Source organism: Schistocerca serialis, chromosome 3, assembly GCF_023864345.2.
Source record: "Schistocerca serialis cubense isolate TAMUIC-IGC-003099 chromosome 3, iqSchSeri2.2, whole genome shotgun sequence".
Classification (NCBI taxonomy): Eukaryota; Metazoa; Arthropoda; class Insecta; order Orthoptera; family Acrididae; genus Schistocerca; species Schistocerca serialis.
The window spans coordinates 323,005,524-323,023,509 of NC_064640.1; the positions used below are offsets into that span (position 1 = coordinate 323,005,524).

General features: G+C 43.4%; 1 protein-coding gene across 1 annotated transcript in view; it reads right to left on the bottom strand.

The window, feature by feature from the left end:
• Window positions 1-17,986, bottom strand: part of LOC126470807 (uncharacterized) — a 495,505-nt gene that overhangs the window by 204,309 nt on the left and 273,210 nt on the right. The window contains exons 9-11 of the mRNA XM_050098819.1: window positions 10,665-10,778; window positions 10,469-10,582; window positions 3,863-3,976 (exon numbers count right to left, since the gene is read on the bottom strand). Of these exons, the coding sequence (XP_049954776.1) occupies window positions 3,863-3,976; window positions 10,469-10,582; window positions 10,665-10,778 (342 nt within the window). The remainder of the gene's footprint in view (window positions 1-3,862; window positions 3,977-10,468; window positions 10,583-10,664; window positions 10,779-17,986) is intronic.

The window sequence follows — 17,986 nt, forward strand, 5'->3', positions numbered from 1 at the left end:
TTGTGCACGTAAACAAAAAGTCATGGCTTAACTTGCTAACATATGTTCACAATGTAATTTGGAAAAATATGGTCCACTAATCATGATATGCTCTTCTAGCTATACTTGGCAAGTCGTTACAGATAATTTTAAAACTCGGGCAACCACAGCTGAAATAGTTGTACATGATTTCTTGACAATTCATACAGTGAACAGATTTTTTTAAAATGCAGTTGTTAATACACATGAGTGTGTCGGCTTTTGCTACTTCAGGGCCCAGCACTTCCCTGAATAGCTTGGCATAGGCCGGCAAGAGCATACTTTGATCGGAAAGTGTAGAGTTCTCGACTTAACGCAGACATGAGTTTCATAATTGATGATGGTCTTTTTAACAACTGAGGAGGGCTGAAACCTCACCTAGCCACGCCAATTGTTACTCTGTGGCATTCTGTAATTTATGCTGTAAGGCGCTGCAGTCATGGACTGTGCGGCTGGTCCCGGCGGAGGTTCGAGTCCTCCCTCGGGCATGGGTTTGTGTGTTTGTCCTTAGGATAATATAGGCTACGTAGTGTGTAAGATTAGGGACTGATGACCTTAGCAGTTAAGTCTCATAAGATTTCACACACATTTTTTGTGTAACTTATGACATAACATTTATATTTGCACCAGAAGATAGAACTTAAAAGTTGCGAAATAGGTTGTGTTGGTTTATAAGTGACCTGAACAAATACAGCTTCAGCAGACCATTGGACATTTCATTCAGTTTCATTTTAATAGTTTTAACACCTGTATTTTTAAAAAATCTATTCACTGTATGAACTGTCAAGCAATTATGTGTAACTATTTTAGCTGTGGTTGCTCCAGTTTTAAAACTGTAGAAACCAAAAACAGGATAGAGCTGATTTAACGCAGTTTATCACCTGACACGTATTTCTTGATGTAGGTGTACTTGCTTGTTGTATGCACGTAAAGGTCAAGTATGATGTAAGAGGAACGAGGGGGACGACGTTGTGTTGGTGTTGGACAAGTTACATTTCTGCAGTACGCTGTGTTTTCAAATTAATTTTAAATTTAAGCTACTTGTTTTAAAATAGAGTTGTATATATTAACGTCTTTTACTGTAATAAACATGGTTTTCTACATATTTCTGAATAATATGCGACGTTTTATATGGTTGCATCACTCAGTTATCTTCATCTGCATCATGAGATGATGTTGTTGTCGGCCATGATGTAACTGAATTCCAAAACTGCATCTTGTCTTGAGGGATATTCACCAAAGATTTCTTGATGTAATCCATTTTGTTGTTATTAATAGGCACTATAGGTATGCAGGCTTGCTGTGAAGGAAATTTCAGAGGTTGTACAGCTTTCCTCATCGTAAAAGCGTCTATCGTCAAGCCAGCGGCATCCATGTTGCAAGTAACACTATGCGCGGATTTTCAGCTGAAAAGTTCATCTCATGGAATTTTGAAATAGTGAGAATCCTTTTCTGGTGTCTAGGAACGAATTTACCATACGAATCATTGCTCTAGTAGCTGCTTTTATGGAATGTAAGGCACCAAGAACTGTAGTCGATAAAAGAAGCCACCTTTATTTGAACAACAGAAACTTCTTATCGTTCTTTCAGGAATGTTTTATGAGCTCAAAAACGTCATCGAGAGTATAGTATCTCTCCTTCCAGTAACATGCCCCAAACTAGCTCCCTATCTACAATAAACGGAAAATTGACGACCTGTGTTATCGTAGAAAAACGTTTCAATTTTGCGGTAAACAATGCATTTATTCATTCACAACCATACCGTCGAAACAGAGAAATTTATAAATTTCGGACAAGTACCTTTCTGCAATAAGCTACCCAACAGAGATTACTTTTATTTATTTATTGTTGGACTAATATCGAGCGCCTTGCCCGTGATCAGCGGCATCTTGTACGCTGGTACCTTAGCACATTCCACAGATGTTTTGCCAATAACATTCCTGTAATTATCTAACTATGCATATGTTACTGACAAACGTATTTGAAATGTGCTAAGAAACTACTATGTAAGATACCGCTGGTGATGAGAATGTGCGGTCGATACTAGTTCGGCAATAAGTAAATAAACGTAATCTCCGTTGGCTAGCTTACTATACATAATTCTCTGATTTTTCGGCAGATATTTGCAATTTCGTTTTTGCAATTTGTAGCTGGAGCCAGCCCAAACAACTAATGCTCATCAGGTCTGTCATGTGTCAACAGAAAGCGTCGGTTTCTTCCCTGTTAAAAGCAAAGTTATTTTTAGAGCAGAATTTTGTGGCCCCATTCAAAAGAGAGGTCCAGAATTAGTCCAGTGCGATATTAGTTTTATCGATATGTATTAACATGCACAGTAAAACAGCAGTACTGGCTCAAATGGCTCTGAGCACTGTGGGACGTAACAACTGAGGTCATCAGTCCCCTAGAACTTAGAACTACTTAAACCTGACTAACCTAAGGACATTACACACATCCATGCCCGAGGTAGGATTCGAACCCAGTAGTACTCCAGCAGCAGCTGAGTAGCACTGCTGCTTGGCAGTGACAATCACCGTTGGCTATTGTAGTACTGTTTATTCTTCATGTTTTACTGTCCCACATAATATATATCCATAAGACTAATATCGCACTACACTAATTTTGGACGTCTGTTTTGAAGAGACCCACAAAATTCTGCTATAAAAAATAATTTTGTTTTTAACCGATGGGGCATCGCACGAAACAAGTGATGAGCGGTATCTGTTTGGACTGACTCTAGTTACGCATTTCGGAAACGAAAATTGCAAATATCTGCCGAAACCGCAAAGAAAATGCGCCTGACGACACTTGGGAATGTCACCCACACCACATGTACAATATGATCAGCTACAGAATGATCCATCAGGAGGCGACGAGAATAGTGTACATAGCCATGCTACGGTCCAAAAGGCACTGACTGCAAGATCAAATTCTTGGCGTTGCTAGTGTGGTGCGTGTAGTACATGTACCCCATTGTTGTGTGGAACTGGCTAATGATGTTCTATGTAGCGGTGAGTCACAGAACACGGTACGGGAATCATATGGGTGTCCGGCCAACTGTAATTACTTGTGTACGTTGTGGTTACAGTGAAATTCGCCGAAGACGTAACGATGTGCAGTTGTTTTCTTTTGATTTGAGGTTAGACCATTGGTTTGGATAGTGGCAAAATGACGTTGTTCAGTGTGATACTTATAGCTATGTCGTTGGTCTTAAGAACTATGTAAGAAGGTATCTTGGAATGATGGGTCGCAGTACATGGTGTGGGAATCATATGCGTTTGTGTAGGCTTGGCAGATATAATTACCTATGAGCCCTGCGGCGGCTGTGAAATTCGGTGGAGATGTGTAATTATCTGCCGCTGTTATTCCTGGTTATTAGCCTGGCTTAATAGAAAAACGAACTCTGATAGTTACGAAGACATTATAAGTAATGATGTTCTTCGCAATATGCGGCAAAAGTTTGAAACTGAAACTTTTCTGCATCAACTCTTTTTCTCCACAATGGAAGGAGCATTTTTACTGTGACTCGAAGACAATATGGAGGTTCAAGTTCTCACGAGGTATTAACTGATCCATAAAATTAAGGGAATTCAGCCTAACCATACTTCGTCTGCTGCTAGTATTTCGGCCGTCAACCACTCAGCCATCGTCAGAGCGAGTCGGGAAGACTGTCCAGTAATACGCTACTCTCTACTTTTTGTACCGGAAGAGCGAGATAAGCGCGTATAAATACACAAGAAATCATCATTTTCACTAATTTACTATCTGGGCAGCAGGCGAAACGCTTAATTTGATTTCGGTTTCTGTATCATGATTGATTCAGTTATTGAGTTAAGTTACTACAAACCTTCAAATCCGTCGTAGCAGCTGCACGTGAAGTTGTTAGCGCCGTCCACGCAGAGGCCGTTGTCACTGCAGGGGCTGGACGAACATTCATTAATATTTACTTCGCAGGATTTCCCTGTGAAAAATAACATTGTTTGTAAGATCGTAATACGAACTTCGAGTAAGTAACAAAGTTGCTAGCTACCAGGACTATTTATTTAAATTAAACAAAACGTCATTTATTCCTTAGGAATCTTTCGGTAGTAGAATATACTAAGTTTGAGTTACGCTGTATTAGTTAACTACAAAATAAATATTATATTGTGTGGTGGGAGACGTCAATAGAGTCTGCTAAGTGGGACTCAACCCCAAGTCTTGTATCTTACAAATGATTCTACTTTGAACGAAAGTGTGTATTTACGAATTTGCAGCATGCGTCAGGTGGAAAATAGGTCCACATCTTGTTTTATAATTGCAACAAATGGTTGTAGCTCCGCCATAAGTTGCACTGAGAAGTATCTTTCTTTTAATTTCTTGGTGGTGACTAGTTTCGGCCACCTGTGTCCATTTTAAAAGCATCCGCATCGTAAATGTGACAGATACAGGCAATAGCTTATGTACAAAAACAGCTCCTACGGTGGCGACCAAAGCGGCGCTAAGGCCGACTTAAATGGTTCAAATGGCTCTGAGCACTATGCGACTTAACTTCTGAGGTCATCAGTCGCCTAGAACTTAGAACTAATTAAACCTAACTAACCTAAGGTCGCCCGGTTCCAGACTTTAGCGCCTAGAACCGCACGCCACTCCGGCCGGCAGGCCGACTTAACAACAGTAAATAGACCACATAGGACGGGCATTAGAAGTCTGTAATGTCCAGATATTAGAGAACACTAATGTCCGTCCTGTGTGGTCTATTTACTGTCGTTGAGTCGTCCATAGTGCCCATTTGATCACCACTTCAGAGGCAGTTTTTGTACATAGGAAAATTGCCTGTATTTGTCACACTAATGGTGCAGGTGGTTTGAAAATCAACATAGATGTCCGAAACTAGTCACCATCAAGAAATAAAAAAAAGGTACTTCTCAATGCATCTTATGACGGAGCTACAACCATTTATTTCGAAAATGCTTATATTTGTACTGGAAATGGTAAACACTGAGATCACCCACGCTGTCATGGTGGCAAGGCTCGCGATAGCGACAACAGTGCTCATCGAACATTACATTTAACGCCGAAACGACCGATACCACATTAAATCCAAGGCAGATTAGACCCAACAGGATTTTGACGATGCACCATATTAAAATAAGTTGATAATCTGATTCAAACGTAAACGTAGCACGGCGGCTATAGTAATGTGCCAGTTGGAATAAATCCTCTTGGAGGTCAAACTATGATATCCACAGCACGAGAGGAGGTGGGAGTGCCGCCCCTGACTGCAGGACTTTCCGCTACCATCCTTTTAAATTACAGAATTTCCTGCACTGCCTCACTGAACGAGACAAGAGGAAGTTACATATCGAGTTCAAGTTTCAGTTTATCATTCTCGACAGAGAAATTCTTAAGAAAGTGAGACACATGCTGAGACAGTTCCTTCAAGAAGACCACGACAGAGTAAGTTCTCCGTTTATCATGATCTCGACGACGATGTGAAGATGAAGTTAAATTTACCTTGATTTTCGATAACAAGATACACACGGAATTAAGTGCCCTCTCGAGCATCATTCACAGCCCAATAATGCAACCCTGCAATATGCTGCGAAGTTTAAAGGCTTTCATCAGGTAATAAAGTATTTTACATCACTGTTGTTATTGTTGCCCATATAACTAACTATACTTGTTCGATATACACACACCAACAAAAGTTTTGCATCACCATTTTTTTTTTCAAAATCCATGGTACAGAAAACAAACACTGACTCTGAGGCATGCATGTATATGCATTTGCAGTGTGTCAGTCACGAAATAAAAATAAAAAATATTTTGTAACGATAAAATCACCTGTCTCCGTTAGGTGTTTTTCGCAGCACACCTGAGCAACGTCAATACGTGGTGAAACATCCCCTTGCTCGACTGACGCTTGTATCCGTCGTGTCATATCATCGATGAGATCATCAAGCTAGCTAGCCCTGCTCCACAGTGTCCCCCTCTCCAATGGCGATTCTCCATGGGTCACGCAGAGTACGTGGTCGTTGTCGACGACCAAAACCAGCTCGCTTGAATCGAGCCCACACATGTTCGATTGTTTTAATATCCGGGGAACAGTCAGGCCACTCCATTATGGTGACCCTAGCATGGTGAAGGAACGTGTTCACGGGAACAGCACGATGAATGCGCGAGTTATCAACAATGAAAATAAAATTGTCTCCAAAATTTTGACAATTAGGTCCTACTATTTGTTGTAGAATCTCTTCCCTGTACCGTGGAGCAGTGAGATTGCCCTTAACAACCACAAGTTGTGTACGGTGACCCCATGTAAGGCCATCCCAGAACATTACTCCATCAACACCTTTTTGTATACGTGGGACACGGTGTTGAAGGCTCTCAGTATTACTGGACTGTCTCCAAATACGTTGTACTCGATTATCAGGATGCAAACAGATCAAAGTTTTGTCCGTAAACGACACCCAACGCCAATGCTGGAGGGTTCATTCTACATGATGTAGTTGTACTCGATTATCAGGATGCAAACAGATCAAAGTTTTGTCCGTAAACGACACCCAACGCCAATGCTGGAGGGTTCATTCTACATGATGTAATGTAAGTTTGTAACAGAATCCATGGTGTTATTATGTACGACATGGTGCTCGTCTTGGTCGTCGAAATTGGAGAGTCTCATCACGCAATCGTCTCCTACCAGTTTGACGCGATACATGACGTCCTGCAGCCTCTTCGACCACCGAATTCAGTCCTGGAACACTCAACCCACTGTTCCTTTGCCTCCAAAGCCGTAGATATCTATCATCCTGTGCACCGCTCGAACGCGGACGACCTATGTGGTGTAAGTTCTCAGTACTACCAGTCAACTGGAACAGATTTAATGTCTGCACTTCGAAACAGATGCACGTGTTGAGCAACCTCCATGGTTGTGAAGCCTTCTGCACATAACGTTATGATGCGGCCATGATCATTGGGCGCGGTTTTCCTTGTTCCACAGACTTCTCTATTGAGTCCAAACTGGTGCTTCACTTTCAACTGAAATGCTGCAATCCATTGGAGTTTGGCATTCTACCCGTACGTACCGCGTGCTCGCGGTAGCTGTGTGTATGTTGACAATGTCAGGTGTGACCATCCGATCCGTACAGGAACAGTTACAATAGCAAAAACCTGCGAGACATATCGGGCTGATGTAACATTTTTGTTGTTATGTGAATATGTTAGCTGCTGCACCGATGACTGGCCGGCCGCTGTGACCGAGTGGTTCTAGGCGCTTCAGTCTTGAAGCGCGCTGCTGCTACGGTCGCAGGTTCGAATCCTGCCTCGGGCATGGATGTGTGTGATGTCCTTAGGTTTGTTAGGTTTAAGTAGTTCTAAGTCTAGGGACTGACGACCTCAGATGTCAAGTCCCATAGTGCTCAGAGCCAGAGCACCGATGACTAAATTTCCTCTCAAGGTTAAGTTTCTGTGTAGATAGTTTCTTTCATACCATATTTGCGTGCTTCGGAGTCTAGTATACTAAGATCTATCCTTACGGAAGATCGTCTCCAATCTCCTTCCTAAACATCCATTTGCAGAAACACGACAATACGTAAATGACCCGTTAGAGGTATACATTATCTACAGGTAGATAGGACTGCTTATAGGAATGGACACTCCAGTGCAGGACAGCTGCTCACAGGTGTCAGGCTAAGCCCAGCGTGAGGCCAGTTCGGGTGAAGCAGTGGCACGCACACTTCGGCATCTATCACGCCTTATCAACGGTCGATGAATGTATTTTGTCTAAACTAAAAATTATGAACGTCACAAAAACATGCGGCTGATGAAATTAAATCTTTCACGCAACTGTTTATCAAGAAAATGATAGTTAGCGAGGATGACACTGCTCCAGCGATTGAAGAAACAGGCAGAGTCGACAATCTTATCCTTCGCCCAAAAGTAAAACATGTGTGAAAGAAGTCTCCCAGAACTGGAAGAAGCATTGAGGCGGAGGTAGAAGTTAGGCGAACGTAGCGGCTACTGCTTCTTTTTTGAACTAGTGTCTGCTGTTGATGGCTTACTGAAACTAAAATTGTCTACTATTCAAATCTTGTGTGATGACTAAGAAAGAATAATGCATATCAGTAATAGGAAAAGTCCAGAGAGAACTGGAATTAGGTACAAAAATATGCAATTATACGACCTAATTCATTTCTGGTTCATCCGCATAAAGTATTAACTGGAATATAGCAGAAGGCATTTATTTATGTTTGGAATTGTGGCTAAAACTGATTTAACTTCATAAGCACATCGGAAGTTGAACTTTTCACATAACAGCAGAAGAGACCTTTACCTTTGTCTATAAAGTAGACGTGACTAAACTGAAAGTGCATTCGTAGGTAATTTAATTCCATAGTTTTATTGTTTGTAGACCTTGATGCTGACCACTATCTCTTCTCTACAGAAATGCAGTAAGAACAAACTCTTGCCGGCCGAAGTGGCCGTGCGGTTAAAGGCGCTGCAGTCTGGAACCGCAAGACCGCTACGGTCGCAGGTTCGAATCCTGCCTCGGGCATGGATGTTTGTGATGTCCCTAGGTTAGTTAGGTTTAACTAGTTCTGAGTTCTAGGGGACTAATGACCTAAGCAGTTGAGTCCCATAGAGCTCTGAGCCATTTTTTTGAACAAACTCTTGAAATCGGCAAGCCTTTCACACAGCCGCTCTTTAAATCGTCTGGGGTGTACAGTGAATTTCATTTTTATGATCAGTTGCGGGTAGGAATGAGTTTTTACTCGCACCAGAAATGTGAAGCGGTTAATGGTAAGTAATTTCATCACTCAGTATCCCTGTCTATCTGGTTACTGTTCTCTAAATTTCATTAGCATTTAAGAGCTTTACATATGCATTACAAATCTGGATGATTGTTAAATACGAGGGTTGCCCAGAAAGTAATGCACCGCATTTTTTTCTTCAACAATTCCTTATTGAACATAATGAGAATCACACAGACGAAAGAATTGTGTTTTTTATCTACACACCCTATTTTTTCACGTAATCTCCCGTTCTATGGCCTTTGTACAGCGCAAAACAAGGGCGCGTATGGCCTGTCGGTACGAATCCTTGACCTTGTCCTGGTGGCGGAACCAGTGCTTCACTGTGTGAATCACCTCCTCATCGTCCTCAAAACGTCTTCCACGAATAGCATCCTTTATTGGCCCAAACAAGTGGAAGTCCGAGGGCTCGCAGCAACATGTCAGATGTGACAGCCGTCTTCCCGACCGCTGCAAATCGTGGAGCTCCACCGAACCTCCTTCTGATGACGTCACCCTCCGTGCCCAGCGACTAACTGTACTTCAGTCGACAGCAGATGCTCTATAGACTTTGCACAAGCGTTTGTAATATTCTCCACAGTTTCTTTCTCTGCAGTGAGAACTTCAATGCCGGCACGTTGCTTGTAACGTACATCACCTACATCTGTCGGAAGTGACAGAAATTTGGCGCGCTCACTAAGAAGACTTCAAATAAAACATACGTAACTTTTCGCATTCGGAGCATTGTCTTCGGCTGAGCAAAAAAATGCGATGCATTACTTTCTGGGCAACCGTACATCTCTGTCTCTGTTTCACGGTGAAATGACTCCGGAACTACCCAATCTAATTTGCTATGCACTGTGTGGCTGCTAACCCGTTTTCATAATCGAGGTCGCTGACGCGTGATAATACGGTGACATGTGACGCGAAGGTAATCCTTTCAAACTCTTGTGGTGGAAAAATTTTCATCATCAATACTGGGTTGGTAAAGCGACGTGAGGTTGTGTAATGTGTTCAAGTGACCTAAGATAGATCTAAAATCTATCTGCAGTGTCTCATGTGGGTATGAAGCTTTCTTGGTAGTCACATGTAAGTGAAGGGGGAATATTAAGGTCGGCAACCGCCTTGGTATAGATGATGTGTCGAGACCAGAATTCACACTTTTCTTCACTTCCATAATCATCCATAACGACGCAATAGTAATACTATACTATACAAATATTCGTTACAGATACACACACAATATAGATAACAAACGGACATGTCACTAACAGATCATAAGAAGGCACCTGCAAAACGCATCCACTACGCCTTCTGAAAAAACTTGTAAAATTGCCGGCTTTGGACAAGACTCAGAGTTCAAAAAGAGATCAGCTCTGATCATATATCACAGAATCTCACATCCTATGTCTTACTTAATGCGGACGCACCTTCACTAACGATATAGTATCCGGTAAAGTGACTGCACTTTCATTTGCGTCATAACTGACTATCTCGTACAGTAAACGTAATATGTCTGTGAATATTGGCATATGCTCCATCACTTGCATTTGAACCGGCTGTAGATCACACAGAATACTTTGTGAGGTTTCCCCTCCAGCAAACAACTTTCCCCCATCTCATCCTGGGTTTACAATACGGCTTATCAGTAACCCTGCAAGCAATGTAAAAAGTCGTAGTACCTTCGAAGCCTGGGCGACATGCGCACGAATAGCTTCCAACAGAATTTGAGCAACATCCTCCGTTCAGGCAGGGGCTCAAAGTGCACTCATCAATATCCAGCTCGCATAGTTTTCCTGTAGACAAAAGAAATATATTTAAAAAAAAAAGGACTGGTTCGAAAGATTCTTAGATTGATTGAATGAAGAACATACTGACCTGTGAAACCCACAGAGCATGTACAAAGAAAGGAACCGAATTCGTCAGAGCACAGTCCACCGTTCTGGCAGGGCTGAGATTCGCACTCGTCGAAGACAGTCTCACAGTGCTCTCCTGAAACAGTCAGAGAAAATGCGCCCATCTCCTTATGCGGACATATGTAACCTAAATACAAAGATTCTGCACGCAACACGCAGATGAAGCAAAGGCATAGCACATTACTTTTTTAAATACATTTTCAATCAGTTACAGGACTTTAACGTGGTACGTCCGCCACCAGGCACAATTTTTGTTTATTTATTGTGTTATTTAGCTCGACTAGATTGCTGTTTTTAATACATTACAGTGCTTCTCTCAATATCAGGATAGTGTGTTAAAAATATCGCGCTTTTTTAGTTTTTATTCTTTTCGTGTTTTCTGAAATGTAAAACTTCGACTCATGGAATAACTATGAGATATTTCCGTTCTCGTGTTAACATCCACCTCTCGGAGAGAAGTTAGCTGTGCTGATAAGTGTACATTAGGTTTTACATTATTGCAGTTTAAGAACGTTTCTCTGCTTATTGCAGAAATAGCGTTCCTGTGTATTAAATGTGAATGTTGCCGTAGGTTAGTGAGTCTAGAAGAAACATGTCAGGATTGTGAGTTGGTGTTTCCCTTGGGCAGTTGAACTGCAAGGCCAGTAAAGCATCAGAGGAGGCCCACCCGTGGAATTGTAGGTTATGCAGTCGGGACAAGACAATCGGCGTATTTTTAGTCAGGTAGCTTGAAGGAGGGAAGAGACAATGGGAACTGCAAAAGGAAACAAGAAATAAGCAAAAGAATAAAACCTACAAAATCTCAAAAAAATACACTCCTGGAAATGGAAAAAAGAACACATTGACACCGGTGTGTCAGACCCACCATACTTGCTCCGGACACTGCGAGAGGGCTGTACAAGCAATGATCACACGCACGGCACAGCGGACACACCAGGAACCGCGGTGTTGGCCGTCGAATGGCGCTAGCTGCGCAGCATTTGTGCACCGCCGCCGTCAGTGTCAGCCAGTTTGCCGTGGCATACGGAGCTCCGTCGCAGTCTCTAACACTGGTAGCATGCCGCGAATAGCGTGGACGTGAACCGTATGTGCAGTTGACGGACTTTGAGCGAGGGCGTATAGTGGGCATGCGGGAGGCCGGGTGGACGTACCGCCGAATTGCTCAACACGTGGGGCGTGAGGTCTCCACAGTACATCGATGTTGTCGCCAGTGGTCGGCGGAAGGTGCACGTGCCCGTCGACCTGGGACCGGACCGCAGCGACGCACGGATGCACGCCAAGACCGTAGGATCCTACGCAGTGCCGTAGGGGACCGCACCGCCACTTCCCAGCAAATTAGGGACACTGTTGCTCCTGGGGTATCGGCGAGGACCATTCGCAACCGTCTCCATGAAGCTGGGCTACGGTCCCGCACACCGTTAGGCCGTCTTCCGCTCACGCCCCAACATCGTGCAGCCCGCCTCCAGTGGTGTCGCGACAGGCGTGAATGGAAGGAGGAATGGAGACGTGTCGTCTTCAGCGATGAGAGTCGCTTCTGCCTTGGTGCCAATGATGGTCGTATGCGTGTTTGGCGCCGTGCAGGTGAGCGCCACAATCAGGACTGCATACGACCGAGGCACACAGGGCCAACACCCGGCATCATGGTGTGGGGAGCGATCTCCTACACTGGGCGTACACCACTGGTGATCGTCGAGGGGACACTGAATAGTGCACGGTACATCCAAACCGTCATCGAACCCATCGTTCTACCATTCCTAGACCGGCAAGGGAACTTGCTGTTCTAACAGGACAATGCACGTCCGCATGTATCCCGTGCCACCCAACGTGCTCTAGAAGGTGTAAGTCAACTACCCTTGCCAGCAAGATCTCCGGATCTGTCCCCCATTGAGCATGTTTGGGACTGGATGAAGCGTCGTCTCACGCGTTCTGCACGTCCAGCACGAACGCTGGTCCAACTGAGGCGCCAGGTGGAAATGGCATGGCAAGCCGTTCCACAGGACTACATCCAGCATCTCTACGATCGTCTCCATGGGAGAATAGCAGCCTGCATTGCTGCGAAAGGTGGATATACACTGGACTAGTGCCGACATTGTGCATGCTCTGTTGCCTGTGTCTATGTGCCTGTGGTTCTGTCAGTGTGATCATGTGATGTATCTGACCCCAGGAATGTGTCAATAAAGTTTCCCCTTCCTGGGACAATGAATTCACGGTGTTCTTATTTCAATTTCCAGGAGTGTAGTTCAAATGGCTCTAAGCACTATGGGACTTAACAGCTGAGGTCATCAGTCCCCTAAACTTAGAACTACTTAAACCTAACTAACGTAAGGACTTCACACACATCCATGGCCGAGGCAAGATTCGAACCTGCGACCGTAACAACCGCGTGGTTCCGGACTGAAGTGCCTAGAACAACCGCTCGGCCACCGCGGCCGGCCCAGAATCTCATTTCAACACCTTGTTACCAGTTGGTTTGCCTTGTTACATCAAATAGGAGAAGGATCTCATCCAGTAGCCAAGTAGAATGCAGTAGAGTTGTACAAACACTTTAGTGGTACAGGCCAAACGCTACAGGAAAAGCTAGATGTGGAATATCAGATCACAAGCATCATGATACCTAGTGCCAGCCCTAGACAGGAAACAGTGAACAGGTGGGCTTTTTGCAGAGATTTTGATGAAGAAGTTCAGATTATTACAGTAAGAGGAGCAGGAAACAGCGTAGCTAGCAGCTTAGATTATAAAATTAAAGGAGACTATGAGGAAATAGGAGCAGCAACAACACACACTCGTGTGCGGTTTGCGGAGGTTTTGAAGTGCCGTGGCTAGACTTGGGTTAATGCAGCCGAATAAAAATTGCTTTTCACGGAAACAAAGACTCATACCTGCTGCTATTGGGAGGTGGGGATAAAAAAATTATGGCCTGCACCTCAGTAGGAGGAAGAAGGATAGATTAGTTGAGCATTTGACAGGAAGTCTAAGGGGGCCACAAGTTCACAAGGCCAAAATCGCTGCGATCGTTGGAGTCAGACGTGCACATGTAAGTGTTTCCGGAAAAGTAAAATTAATTTGTTTCATCAGAGCAACTGCACGTTTTGAGCTGCAGTTCACCTCGATGATGGCGTTTGTGGAGGCGACGAGCGACGTAGTGTAGCAAAACCTGATTCACCCGAGGAGCCGACACGTTTCCATTGATCGACGGTCGAATCCCGAATGTCCCGTGCCCACTGCAATCTTACTTGACGATGTCGCCAACGACACACGTAGGTGTGATCTGCTGCGCAGCTCCATGTTCAACAAAGTACGATGAACGGTGTGCTCTGAAACACTTAAGCGTGCACCAGCATTGTGCTCTTTCGGTGGAGATGCCACAGATCACCATCTCTCCTTTAGAGCAGAGAAGCCTCTTCACCCCACGTCCTGTGAAGATCCGTGTACGTCCAACCATTTACTTCCTAGTCGTAGTTTCACTGTTCTTCTACCTCTTTCCATAGATGCTTACGACAATAGCACGTTAGCATTCGAGCAGCTTCGCCGTTTTCGAGATACTCGTTCACAGGCTCTACGTCATAATAATCTGCCATTTTCCAAAGTCGTTTATCTCAATGGATTTCCCCATTTGCAGCCAATATCTTCTCTAGGATGATCCCCCGTTCGTGTCGGCTCCGGTTACATATTTTTGTTACTGCGTCACGTGCCAGCAACGCCACCAAGCTGCATGCAACGTTGCGGTGGGTGGTGGTCATAAAGTTTTGGCTTATGAGCGTACGTGAAAGTTGGACATAAAGTTAAAATACTGAAACAAGCAGTTTTTAAGCGGACCAGAACCGACAAGCATTCGTTTGTGAGTTGTTACTGCAGAATTATTCTCATGTAACAGTCTATAGGTCCTCTCCAGAAAACTTTCAGCTATTTATAAGGAATCTAGATGCATTGTTGAGCTACCTGTTAAACAAGAATAAACAGTTGGTAGTTTGTGGAGATTCGAGTGTAGATTTCTGAAAAGACTCTGACAGAAAAAGTGAACTTGAGTCCTTATTTGACTGCTTCAATATAATTTCCGTAATGAATTTTCCAACTAGTATGCATCAAGATAGAACGACTGACTGATATTTTTATAGACAGTTGTCAAGCTAAACATTTAATGTGTACCCAATGGTTAATACGCCATGTGATAATTATGCTAATTGATGAAAATAAAGAATTTAGTACCTTACAGATCTGAAGCATGTTCATACAAAGCAGCGTGGATCCTTAACGATACCAGGATACGATGTTTTAAGAACAAGTTGAAAGACTTGGTAGAGGATGAGGTACATGAAAGGGATGCCAATGTGAAATTCAATATATTTAGTAGTAAATCCATGACTCTATTTGAAAGTAGGTGTCCTGAAGAGTTATCCGGGACGCCCGTTAAAGGAACGCGTAAGCCATGGATAACTAAAGACTTTAAAATCTCATGTAAGAGGAAAAGGGAAATTTATATAAAGGTGAGAGTAAGTCAAGATCCGACGTTACTTGCACTCAAAACTTGCAGAAAAAACTACTGGATGTCCATAATTAAAGTTCCAGCTTCGAAATGCTGTAGAATGAGATCCATCTCTCACCAAAAAACCAAAATTTGACTAATAGACGGCGCTGAAACATCAGAATATGCACACCAACAGAAGCGCCTCACACAACTGTTCCTTAGCTTGCGTCCGAGACGCTTAACGTGACGGTCTCCATGAAGGATCGCGAGCTGCTAGTAAAGATCTTTTACAATAATGGTGACTGTGCGCTAGTAGCCCTGTAGAAGTTCCGTACACTCAAGGGTATGAGAAATGGCATTGTTCAAATGTTTGCTGAGGGTCTGGAGAAAAAGGTTTCGAAATTCGAAAATGCAGGTTCTTTTGAAGTGCAGTGCGGCAGAGGGAGGAAAACTGTTGATGCGATGTCTGTCGAAGATGTGGGCCACAGCACTGCAGGAGGGATAGAGTGCTAGTGTGCAAACATGTAGTGCACGGGGAATTGTCTGAACGTTGGACATGCCTACAATCACGGTGCATAAAATCCTACGAAACATCATGCATTGCTATCCACACAAAATCACCCATGTTCATGAGTTGCTTTCTGCTGAGCTGCCAGAAAGACAGACGTTCGTTCTGGGATTTATTACTCGCATGGAAGTTGACAATGAATGGCCATGAAACATTCTGTAGACAGACGAATCCCCTTTCCATCTTCAATTACATGCCAATATGCAGAGCTGCAGAATATGGGGAACGCAAAATCCGCACTCATATCAACCGATACCACTTTATTCTGCAAAGATGATTCTGTGGTGGAGGTTGACGGCATTGTTCATCGTAGGGCCGTACTTTCTTTCGAGGAGATGAGTCCTGTGGGTCTTGTTATCTGTACCGTCACTGGGAAACGCTGTGGGAGGCTTCTGCGCATCAACGTCATTAGAACTCTTCAATAGCATGGATGTGTGGGTAGGAAAATTTTTATGCAAGATGGCGTTCCTCCACACATTGCGTAGCCTGTGAGTGGCTGCTGCAGAGGCATTTCGGAAAGGCTAGAATTACCAGCCGGAATTTCCCCACAGCCGTCCAGGTCACCTGATATTCCGTGTGACTTCTGGCTGTGGGGCTATTTGAAAGGTGTTGAGTTCAATGCTCCAGTTACGAACGTAGGTGAACTGAAGGCACACATTGCGCAATGCATCCTGAACATGACCCCCGAGACACTCGATCTGTTGTGTCAACAAGCTGTTTCTCGATTTCAACTTATGACAAAAAACAATGGACAGCATACTAAACATGTCTTGCGCCAGTCTAATGACAATTAGAAACCGATGTCATTATGCATTTTGTGGGGTTTTTGGTCCCATGACAAAAACCGATGTCCTTTAGTCTTTTATGTGGTTATTCGTCCCAGGACATGTTCTACATCCTGGAGGAACTCCTCACTACGAATCAGTTCCAATGAAAGTAAATGTAATCTAATCTGGTCTAAGGAAAACTAAAAACCGGTGTCTTATTGCTTTTTATGCGATTTTTCCTAGCCGATGTGGTACGACCTTCCCGTGGTGGATGGCTCAAATGGCTCTGAGCACTATGGGACTCAACTGCTGAGGTCATTAGTCCCCTAGAACTTAGAACTAGTTAAACCTAAGGACATCACAAACATCCATGCCCGAGGCAGGATTCGAACCTGCGACCGTAGCGGTCTTGCGGCTCCAGACTGCAGCGCCTTTAACCGCACGGCCACTTCGGCCGGCGTCCCGTGGTGGATGTGTAACACTATTATTCAATCACTCATCTAATTCATAAAAATTGTTTGCCCTTAAAGTTTGTCGCCATATAACTGTGATATGCAAAGACTGTATGGAAAGAGCGATGTGTGTAATGTAAGAGTGCTTTTCTAATGTATGTTTGTAACATATGTAAAGACATATGTGAAATATATAATTTAGTAAATAATATTTTGTCGTGTATTAATGAAATGAAAATGTTTGTGTATCTAATTTTATATATTTGTGCAAGTTTTCGTTTGTATAAAATGGTATACACTTAGGGACAATGTATAGGATATGTGAAAGGTAAAAGATGGAGTGCTTTTGTACTGTACGGAAATTCTTGTGGGAAGCGTAAAAGGTGGCTTGGGATTTTGGCGCGCTACCTGTAGAGCGAGCTGGAACGAGAGGATACAGTCTGTAAGCATCAGTGAAAGAGGCAACACACGGACGGAGCAGGCGATGCATTGGCCGAAATTGTTGCACAATAGCCTCGGATGACGAGTGCTGAATTATTGCTGCTTTCGTACAAGCTGTTGGGCTATTTTACTGACGTTAAAACGACACTAAGACGAATTGATTACTCCACACTTCAAGGAACTTGTACGCCGTACCATGGGTAGTGTAGGCGCCATTACTGTACGCCACGCCTAACGACTACAGCCAACAGGCTACGAACTATGCAAGACAACTTTAGCAGCGTGAACCATTAATTCAAAACTAACCTTTTTTGAATAATTATTGTATTAAACATAAAACGTGGTTCACCCTGTTGTTTTATTCTTAATCATTCACCTGTATAGGGTCCTTTCCTGGCGTTTGATTATTCCGAGTAAACCTGTTATAAAAACATTTGAAGCATTCAGTATTTACAAGCACTAATTTACGTCTTTGAATAACTGTCTGAAAATAGTTGTTGTGGAAAAACTTTTAAGTGCAGATAAAAGTAATGTATGATTTGAATAGTAAAAGGGCTGAAACGAAATTTCACTTTAAGTACTAAAGTAGAT